We start from the raw sequence: 11,405 nt of genomic DNA, 5'->3' as shown, positions 1-11,405 counted from the left end.
GATCATAATACATTAATTGCATTACTATAACCATTAGGTGATGAATGAACAGAAGTAAGATTATGTTAATATATTTAGAATGCAGTCCCTAAGAGAATGCAGAATGATCATAGGGTGATGTTATATTATTATTTTCATTGTTGTGTGTATAGCATGATGATGGATATTGACTGGTAATTATATCATCTTTTGTCAGTGTGGTCAGTTTGAGTTTGTGCTGAATAGAGTAAAAGGTTAAATTAGTTAGTTTAGTTTAGTTTAGAGATATATGTGGAAACGGGTCGTTCGGCCCACCGAGTCTGCGCTGATCAGCAATCCCCGCACACTAACGCTATCCTACATTTACAATTATACAAAGCCAATTAGCTAACAAACTGTATGTCTTTGGAGTGTTGGAGGATCGGAGCACCTGGAGACACCCCACAAAGGACATGGGGAGAACATACAAACTTCATACAGACAGCACCTGTAGTTAGGATCGAACCCAGGTCTCTTGCGCTGTAAGGCAGCAACTTGACCGCTGCACCACCGTGCCGCACATGCAGAATGGGGAATTGAGTTCCTTGAATGTGAAGTCCAATGAGTTATTCTGAGACTGTGAAGCCAGAAGCAATTTTCTATTTTTATTGCTTGCTTCGATGTCTCACAACTGCTGGTAAGATTTGAACCCAAATAACCACAGGTTTGAAAAGCACATGCCAACCTATGTAAAATCTTGAAATCTGTTCTTCCTTACACTACTCAAAGCAACCCTGGAACCAGAAAATTGTTGTGGTGCATGATTGTTGTCTCCGGCTGTAGTTATTGCTACATTTTTCATTAAATGCATATTGTCCCCTTGCTGTGATTTTTGCTCCAGAGCTAAAAGCCATGTGGTCCTTTGGTTTGGAAAACCAAATATTGAAAAATATTTTTAAAATATTTGGTGATTCAAACAGTAAGAACAATGCGTGATGGAAAAGAAATAGTACATCGTTATTATTTACTGGATGGTGGACATTATAATTCACTGGGTTTGGTCGCATACTCTGTGTATTCAAGGAGTGAAATCTCATAGAACAAGTGTTTGAATTCCCCATAGCACCACCAATATGAGCTGTGTACAGTTAATGGGACCTTACCCTCTTAGAAAGCTCGCAATTGTTTGGTTCATGAAGGCTGCTGTCCTTTGCGAAAGGAGAATGGATTCCACTTTGCTGCATTGCACACTATCTGTGACTGCCCTAATGCGATTGTCCATTGCAAGGTTCTGCAGGTACCTGTACTCTGAGTCAGAGACATAAAGGTTTAAGGACACTTTAACCGTTATTACCACTAGCAACATGGTTCTAAACTTGGGGTTACATAGTTGCAGACACATTGATCCCCACTAAGATGTCTAGAGTAGGATTGCTCCCAAAACAACTTGTTAGATAGAGCTGCCACTTGGGGCGTTGTTTTTCATATTTTCCTCTTCCTTATAGCAGTTTGTCCTGTACTGTGCCGATTCCCAATTTTTTCAATCCTGCATCATTCTTCTCAGCTGCGTAATAAAGTTGTGCTCAAGTCTTAAAATGCACAATTCATGCTTCTGCTGCACCATACTAGCGGATGGAATGACCTACCCTAAAGTCTGGAAACACAAAATGTTCACTGAAACCAACTAATTACTAAGCACTAACCTACAGACAATTGATAATCCCTTTGAACAAGTTAAAATGCTTCTTCTCCTTAAAAAAGGATAGATCCCCTGTGCTAAGCAAACACTTGAGGCTACCTGCATTATTGAATCTACTTCAGCAGTTAATCAGTATTGCATGCGTGATCTGTTAGCTCTGCATAGTTCCAGTGTGCAAGAACTGACAAGCCCCTTCCCTAGATGCTAATTGACAAGAAATCCCACAATCTTGCATGCATCAAATTGAAACCGATGTCATACGCATTATGCTCATTGGCACATTTTGTGGCCAGAGAACTAAAAAATAACAAAAAAAAATCACAGCCAAGAAATACTTTTACATCATTTTCAAATTATGAAATGTGATCATTTGACCCCTCCCAGATGTCATTTGTTTGCATTTGACAGAGGATATATTCAGTAGCTGTCCATTTTGACAAAACTGAAGAAAGATCTGTTGATTTGTGTTTGGGACAGAAATCCAGTTAACCCTGGGCAATTAACCCTGTGTAATATTGATTGTGAACTGTATTTTTGTATGCTTTAGCTTCTTTAAGCACTGTCATGGAATTAAAAAGTTAAAGGAAGTTTCAGAGAGGCAGTCTCTGAGGGATCTTTGAATACAGAGGGCAATCCTTTCGAAATCTTGCATGTGCTTGTTTAAGTACTCTGCAAATTGATTATTGCATGAAAATATAAATATTTGGAATGCACAGTGAACATACTATATATCCCACAGGACACAAATCTGTTATTCACATATTGGCGATTTCAGCCATTGCAGAAAACAAATTGTTAGAAATGGGAATTACGGGTCTCAGTTCCTGTAGATTAAACATAGAAACATAGAAAATAGGTACAGGAGGAGGCCATTTGGCCCTTCAAGCCTGCACTATCATTCATTGTGATCATGTCTGATCATCCACTATCAGTAACCCGTGCCTGTCTCCTCGCCATATCCCTTGATTCCGCTAGCCCCTAGAACTCTATCTAACTCTTTTTTTAATTCATCCAGTGAAATGGCCTCTACTGCCTGCTGTGGCCGAGAATTCCAGAAATTCACAACTCTCTGGGTGAAAATATTTCTTTGCATCTCCGTTTTAAATGGACTCCCCTTTATTCTTAGACTCTGGCCCCTGGTTCTGAACTCCCCCATCATTGGGAACATTTTTCCTACATCGAGCTTGTCCAGTCCTTTTATAATTTTCTATTTTCTATAAGATCCCTCACATTCTTCTAAATTCCAGTGAATGCAAGCTCACTCACTTTCCAATCTTTCCTCATATGACAGTCGCGCCATCCCAGGGATTAACCTTGTGAATCTACGTTGCACTGCCTCAATAGCAAGGATGTCCTTCCTCAAATTAGGTTATAAAGAAAATTGTGTATACATCTCAGTAAAACTTATGACTTAATTGCTACAGAGGCACAGCTTTAAAAATACCTTTCAATAAAAGCTGGACGAAAATGCTGGAGAAACTCAGCGGGTGAGGCAGCATCTATGGAGCGAAGGAAATAGGTGACATTTCGGGTCGAGACCCTTCTTCAGACTGATGTGAGGGTGGGGGGGCGGGAGGAAGAAAGGAAGAGGAGGAGACTGTGGGTTGTGGGAGAGCTGGGAAGGGGAGGAGAAAGCAGGGACTACCTGAAATTGTAGAAGTCAATGTTCATACTGCTGGGGTGTAAACTACCCAAGCAAAATATGAGGTGTTGCTCCTCCAATTTACGGTGGGCCTCACTCTGGCCATGGAGGTGGCCCAGGACAGAAAGGTTGGATTTGGAATGGGAGGGGGAGTTGAAGTGCTGAGCCACCGGGAGATCAGGTTGGTTATTGCTAACTTAAATTGAAATTGGTTTCAATAAAAGCTTGCACTTGTATTGTGCTTTTTCCCACAATCCAGAGACAATAATTCTGAAGTTTAATCACATTTCTTAGGTGAACACAACATATAATTTGCATACACTTTTGTTTCAGGTTGTTATATTCATTAATATGGTTGTATGTATGATTTCATTTCTAGGTATTTTGCTGTCACTTCCAGAAAGTCAATGATTGGTAAGAAACTTCCATTGTCTGGCATGATTAACAATGAACATTCAAAATCAGGCCATATAATTTCAATTAAGGATTCCGATGAAAGTGGAGCCACCAGAGGAATGAGTGAATATTTGATCAAAGTCTACACTGGAGATCGTTTAGGAGAGGATGCAAATGCAAATGTTTATATTGTTTTATTTGGCGACAAGGCATATTCAAACAGGATTATTTTAACAGAAACATATGATCATCGCAATCCATTTGAGAAAGGACAGGTAAGAAAATACCTCAATGCAGCCAGAGAAGAAAAATGTTCCGTTTGTGTTTTGCACTCTTTCATTTTTGTTACACTCTGATAATTTCTCAGGCTGACACATTCAAAATCATCACTGATCTTTTGGGTAGCCTGTACAAAATTGAAATTGGTTTTGATGAGGAACAACCTGGTAAGCAAATCTTTGAAGAATAATTAAGCACTGTTTTAATTATGGAAGCCATAAAATAAATGATAAAATGCACCCACAGGTCAGCTTCTAAATAGATATGTTTTTCATTACAGGAACTGGGTGGTACCTTGAAAAGGTCGAGATAAGCAATCTAGCAAACAATGAAATATATGTTTTTTCATGTAACAGGTATGATAAAGATATTAAAAGATTTGATTATTGTAAAATTTTATAAAAACAACATTTAATCACCATAATCATAATCATTATCTTATTTTATTAGCCAAGTATGTCTTGCAACATACGAGGAATTTCATTCGTCATACATTCATCCTAATAAAAATTACAGAACATACAAAATACATTTTACCGTGGACATCCACCACAGTGACTCCTCCGCATTCCTCACTGTGATGGAAGGCAAATAAAAGTTCAATCTCTACTTTCTTTGTTATTTTCTATTTGTATGTCTAAATTATTTCAAATTATATGCATCTATTTTAATTTCTTCCCACTATCATGGCTTAAAAATAAATCATATACTAGAAATTTTAATATCTTGACTACGATTAAAAATGAATAAGAGTAACCTTTCCATGTTGTTCATGATTGGAGCTGACAGGTTTATACCGTTTTTATTAAAGTTGTGTATTATGAAAACATGATGTACTCTCTAGTACTGACCACAAACAGAAAAATATGATAAGAAAATATGTTTGACTGGAATGTTCAAGTAAGGAACATTAATGTTGTGAACCCTGTGTGCAGTAAACCTGTTTTACATACACTTTTCAGCATCAGATATATAAGGCATTGCTGTGACATTGCAAATTGTTAGAAGACAGTTAACATTAATACACTAATATCAAGACAATCAGCATTCCTAGCATTTGAAAATCATGAGGGGAATAGATAACGTGAATGCACAGAGTTCTTTACCCAGGTTAAGGGAATCAAAATGAAGAGGACATATGTTTAGCGTGAGAGGACCAAGATTTAATACAAACCTGAGGGGCAACTTTTCCTCTCAGTGATGGTGAGTGTATGGAACGAGTTGCCAGAGGAGTAAGTTGAGGCAGATACTATAACAGCATTTAAAAGATACAGACAGGTACAAGGAAAGGAAAGGATTAAGAAGGATATGGGCCTAACGTGTGCAAATGGGACAAGCTTAGATGAGGCATCTTGATCAGCATGGACAAGTTGACATGAAGGGCCCTTTTCTGTGCTGTGTGACTATCTGAATCCTTGTTACTATTGTTGTTAATTCAAAACATTTGTATCTTGTAGCACAATTATTCTCCCTGAATCGCATGGATAACATAATAGCTGAGCAGCAAACCACAAGCATACATCTCATCATGTCTGTTTATGCAGTCTGCACAAAGCAGTCTACTTTAACAGTTGCATCTCCACACCAGCGGGAAGTGCTAGAATCTAAAGGGGCAACACGCATTGGCAGCAGATATGTCAGCCAAATACATTGTGTATACGAAGGGTCTCAACCTGAAACGAGGTCTGAAGAGGGTCTCGACCCAAAACATCACCCATTCCTTCTCTCCAGAGATGCTGCCTGTCCCATTAAATTACTCCAGCAATTTGTATCTCTCTTCATTTTAAATCAGCATCTGCAGTTCCTTCCAACACATTGTGAATAAGTATGGTCCTTCAGCCTCACTCTGTGTGTGAAAATGTTGCCTGTCAGCTTCCTATTCATTCTTTCCTCTCTCAGCTTATTTCTAAGGCCTCTACTTAGATAAAGTGGAGATCGTATTTAGTATGTTGGAAGGGTGAGAGTTTATATTTGGAGACAATATTCTGAGATATTGATCTTTATATTGATGAGGTTGCTTGCATAGAAGGGAAGAGAGAAAAAGGCATGGTAACTGATTCAAGCTTTTCACTGTACCTTGGTACACGTGACAATAAACTAAATTAAACTGTATGGAATTTTGTTCAGATAAAAAAAATATTAGACACAGAGTATGCAGGAGTTGGAACTAATTAAATGCAACAATTCACCCCATTTCTGCCAGTCTGCCCATCAAAATTACCATTGACTGGAAATATTACACCTCTGTGCTATCACAGACCATGTGCAGAGACTGTCGGGACTGTGATTCAATTGGTTATGCATAGGTGCACCAAAAAATGTCAGAGCTGGAGAGTTCAGTTCTCCAGCAAATAATGAAAACCAACAAGGTAGGCCACAGCAGTTTTACAGAACACAGAAATCCCTGAAGTGCCAGGAGACATTGATTGGACCTGCATCAATAGGAAATAACCCCACTCGCACAATATCAAGCTTCTTCAGGATCAGCAGCACTGCATCAATCAAAATTTTCATGTGGTGTTGCCGCACTGGCTTCCTTTTAAAGCTAACACTATGCAACTAGTCTTTCAACTAGAAAGGCAATAGATCATCAAAGACTGAATCAACAGTGAAAAGACTTTTTTCAGGACACTGGGTACTGTGAGAGTGAGTTTCATTCTCCACCAGATCCATAACTAAGCATACAATTAATATTTAAAATGTATCTTCAGTAGCTTTGAAGATTTTGAGAATTGTTAGGATTGAAAAGGGAGTACCTTCCTTAGAAATTCCTTAGGCAGGTACTGGAGGAGCCATGTGCCCAAAGTAGCAGGAAATCAGATGGATGAGCAATGGCAATAATCAACGACAATGTATGAGATGTTAATGCCAACAGCCTCCCTGTTGAACAATGCACTAATATTGAAATGTTCATCTTGTCTTGGCCTTCCTCTCTCATTAATCTCTTCAAGCCTTATAACCCATTGTAAATATATGCTCTGCCTATACATAAAGCTATTGGAAGTTCCGCCACACTATATTTTCATAAGAATTACAGTAACTGTTCAAATTCTGGAAGATGGCTGATGCTATAATTCGTTCATGTCGGCACTGACCACAAAAACACTTCTTAAAAAAAAATTATATTAATGGCAAATCCGGCAGGGGCTGGAGTGCAGTGGGGGGGAGGGGTAAGGAGAGTGGGGTGCCATACCAAATGGAAGAAGAGTGTTTCATGCTTTTCCCCCATTGAAGTGTGATGGATGGAACATTACAAGATTATTGCCTGCATATGGTGACATATATACAATTCTTCTGATTTGGTAGTTTTTGTGCCATTGCTTACAGTACAGTGTACTCTCGCAACAATTGTTTTTGGGGTTGGCCTCATGCAACATCACAAATGGCCATTGTAATTTTAAGAACGTGGATTGAATTATTTTCTACAAGGCACTCATTCTGTGGGTTCTCAGGGACATTCCCATCATATATATATTTGGTATATAGTAACATGTAGACCTTCCAGATCAATTGAATTGAATTGAATACATTTTATTAGCCAAGTATGTATACCATACAAGGAATTTGCCTTGGCTTTACATTATCTATATCAATCATCTGTACCAGTTGGTACACAAAAAAGCTGGAGAAACTCAGCAAGTGCAGCAGCATCTATGGAGCGAAGGAAATATGCAAGACAGCCTGAAGAAGGGTTTCGGCCCGAAACGTTGTCTATTTCCTTCGCTCCATAGATACTGCTGCACCCGCTGAGTTTCTCCAGCTTTTTTGTGCACCTTCGATTTTCCAGCATCTGCAGTTCCTTCTTAAACATCTATACCAGTTGCTTTTGTTTGTTAACACTTTTAACAAAAAGAGGAAAAATAGATGGTAGAGAATAGAAAAACGTGAAGTGTGTATATAAAAAAAAGAAAAAGTGGAAAGTAGAAATAGGAGAGAAGGCCCCTTAAAAGAGAAATTTTCAAATCTTTAATCGGAGATGTAGATCTATCCACGTCATGAACTGAAATCAGCAATCTTTACGGTACCACTGCATCACATGATTCCAAAAAGTCGATGAAAGGAGACCAACTCCTTAAGAATTGGTCATATTTATCTGTTAGTCGGAGTCTCATTTCTTCAAGGCGTGCTATGTCCATCATATTCCTAATCCACATTTTAACAGTTGGTATGGTTGTATTTTTCCAAAATTTAAGTATCAATTTCTTTCCAATTATTAACCCATAATTAAAAAAAACGTTTTGATCTTTATTTAAATTGATATCTTCTACTATTATTCCAAATATAATCCATTCCGTTTTAGGTTCTATTGTGGACTTGAAAAGCTTTATAAATATATCAAATATATCGCTCCAAAATTTATTCAACTTTGTACATCCTACAAATGAATGTGTTATATTAGCGGTTTGAAACAAACATTTATTGCATCTGGGAGAAACGTTTGGGTAGAATTTATTCAACCTCGTTTTTGAATAATATAGTCTATGTAATAATTTGAATTGAATTAAATTATGTCTTGCATTAATAGAACAATTATGTGTGTTCATCAGATACTTTTCCCATCTATCCTTCGAGATCTTTATCATTAGCTCATGTTCCCAATCTTTTCTTAGTGCTTCTGTTGAGGGTAATTCTCTATTTAATATATTATTATAAAAGTATGATATTAGTTTTTGTGAATCAGCCTTAATATTCATTGCTTCTTCTAAAGGGTCTAAAAATATAGTTTGAAATCTATGTGTATATTTCTTCATAAAGTCACATATCTGTATATATTTAAAATATTGATTATCCTTCAGTTTAAATTTTAATTTTAAATGTTGAAATGATAACAGTTTGCCCAATTCATACATATCCCCTACTTTCCTAATCCCCAGTCTTTGTTTGATATGTTTTATCGATGAGCGATGGTTTGAATGCAGGGTTGTTCAATAGTGGGGTTAGTACTGATAGATTATTTAATTTCAAGGATACTTTTATTTGTTTCCAAATTCTTATTGTATTGTGAATAATTGGGTTCTTCTTATATATTATACTATTCAATTTTATCGGTGAGAGCAAGATCGTTCCTATATCGTGCGGATAGCACTCCTCTTTCTCCATTCTTATCCACTCCAACTGCTGAGTGGAGCTATCCAACCAGTACATTATGTTCTTAATATGCACTGCCCAGTAGTAATACATAAAATTTGTTTGTTAACACTTATGTCAGTATAATTTTAAATGCCGTTTTTTGTACACTTGCTTCTAATTTTTTAAAGCACTTATGTCAGCTTTAAGGTGTATCAACAGATGGACTAATTAAGCTGAAAGTTACTTCACATGACACTGCTCAAGATCCCAATCAGGACTCCAGAATACTCATTTCACACTTGGTCACATCTGAAAGTTCACTGCATTATGCTCCAGACCATATAATCTTACTGCAGGATAATCATGTTTACTGAACAGAGGAAATCATTGGAAGTAGAGGACACTATCAAGTCAAGGGGTCATGTGGTATTAGAGGTACCGCACCTCTAACGTGTGGTGTGGTTGATAGAGTGGGAGGGTCAGGAAGGTCTACTGTAGAAAATAGATCCAACCACCAGCCATGTCTTTCCACCTCCAACCCTTTCTGCCTTCTGCAGAAACTATTCTCTCTGCAACTCTTTGGTTCACTAATCTGTTTTGCACAAAGCCCCCTTTCCCCACATACTTACTTCTGCAACTGCAGGAGATGTAACACCTGTTCCTATATTTCCTCCCTCACCTCCATTCAGGGGCCTCAGCAGTCCTTCTAGGTAAGAAAGAGATTCTTGTGCACCTCCTCTAACCTCATATACTGCATCCAGTGTTCCCAATGTGGGTCCCTGTACATCAGCAACCGTTTAGCAGAATACTTAGGGCAGCATAGTAGTGCAGTGGTTGAGATGCTGCCTTAGAGCGCCAGAGACCCAGGTTTGATCCTGACTACCTGTACGAGTTTGAACGTTCTACCTGTGACCACGTGGGTTTTCTCCGGGTGCTCCATGTACCCCACACTCCAAAGACATAGAGTTTGTAATTTTTGCAAATTATAAATTGTCCCTAGTGTGTAGGACAGTGCTAGCATATGGGATGATTAGCTGGTCTGTGCGGACTCAGTGGGCCGAGGGACCTGTTACCGCGCTGTATCTCTAAGGTCTAAGATCAAAGGTCACTTGAGCTTGTTCCACCAAAGCCGGTTGGATCTCCCAGTTCCAAAAATATTCTTAACTCCCTTTCCCATTCCCACATTTATCTTTTGTCCTGAACGTCCTCCCTTGCCAGAGCAAAGTCACTCGCACACTGGAGGAACAAAATTGACAACTAATGATATGAGCATTGAATTCTACAATTTTAAGTAACCTCTAACAACGTCCTCTCCCCCACATCCCCTTTCAGCCCCTCCCTTTGCCCCATCTTCATTAGCACCTATTACTTCCCTCCACTCCCCCTCCACCTAAATTCCTTCCTCTGGCTTCATAATTCACAACACTTTCAATCCTTTTGTCTTACACCATTTTTAAATCTCTGGCCCAACCATCTGCCTATTAATTCACCCCACCCCAAGCCCTTGCCTGTGTACACCTATTATCTGCAACATTTTGTCCTTCCTCTCTTCTCTCTCAGCTTTCTCCCCACTCCCCCTCCCGTCTCACACACTCCCATACAATCAGTCAGAAGAAGAGCCCCAACCTGAAACATCACCTATCCAGGGGTGCTGCCTGACCTGCTGACTTACTCCTGCAATCTGGGACCTGTTTTCTAAACCAGCATCTACAGTTCCATTGGTCTATCAAGTATTTACAGAGAAAGGCTCTATTGTAAAGTGTTTCTTTTTCACATTTGACCTTGCCGTGACTGATCATTTCATCCAACAAGCTTCATTATTTGATAACAAATGTCATATTTTATCAATTTTATTTTTATGCTAGATGGCTCAATCTGGCCACAGGAACAGTGGTGAAGCTTTACAAGACAGGTCTGTTTCCTTTTTATTTATGATTTTACAGCCTGGCATCCTAGCACTAATACATAGGTGAAATGTCCCATATTGATATTCATTATTATTCATTCAATTAAAAAAATATTTATGTTTTAATGTTCTGTAAATGTTTGGTTTATTATTTGATAGATGTTGTGAGGCCTCCTGAGTGCTTCAACCATTTTCTGCTTTTAATTTCAGATTTTCAGCATTTGATTTTTTTTTGATTTTTCATTCCTGCTCAATTGCTTTGTCTTGTCGATATGCAAACTAAAGTCTCCTATAATTATGTTATTACCTTGGTTACTTGCATCTTTACCTTCTTTATTGATATAGTGCCCTCCATAGTTTATGCAGACTATGCATAGTTTATGCCAGTTATATCAATGTTTTCTTCTTCTATTTGTTGCTTAGGTACATCCAACTTGATTCTACTTCTGAGCTAA

The 11,405-nt window shown here is 38.3% G+C and overlaps 1 protein-coding gene across 1 annotated transcript; it reads left to right on the top strand.

The window, feature by feature from the left end:
• The first annotated feature begins 3,609 nt into the window (after positions 1 to 3,609).
• On the top strand, positions 3,610 to 11,405 carry LOC129696042 (lipoxygenase homology domain-containing protein 1-like). The gene is made up of 5 exons (XM_055633449.1): positions 3,610 to 3,970; positions 4,063 to 4,141; positions 4,255 to 4,330; positions 10,910 to 10,956; positions 11,374 to 11,405. Exons 1-5 carry the CDS (start codon positions 3,659 to 3,661, stop codon positions 11,403 to 11,405), a joined length of 546 nt encoding a protein of 181 aa, XP_055489424.1. The 5' UTR covers positions 3,610 to 3,658.

The sequence above is a fragment of the Leucoraja erinacea genome, chromosome 4 (genome assembly GCF_028641065.1).
Source record: "Leucoraja erinacea ecotype New England chromosome 4, Leri_hhj_1, whole genome shotgun sequence".
In the NCBI taxonomy this organism is placed as follows: Eukaryota; Metazoa; Chordata; class Chondrichthyes; order Rajiformes; family Rajidae; genus Leucoraja; species Leucoraja erinaceus.
The sequence above is the reverse complement of the archived record's forward strand: the minus strand, read 5'-3'. Positions and strand labels throughout refer to the sequence as shown.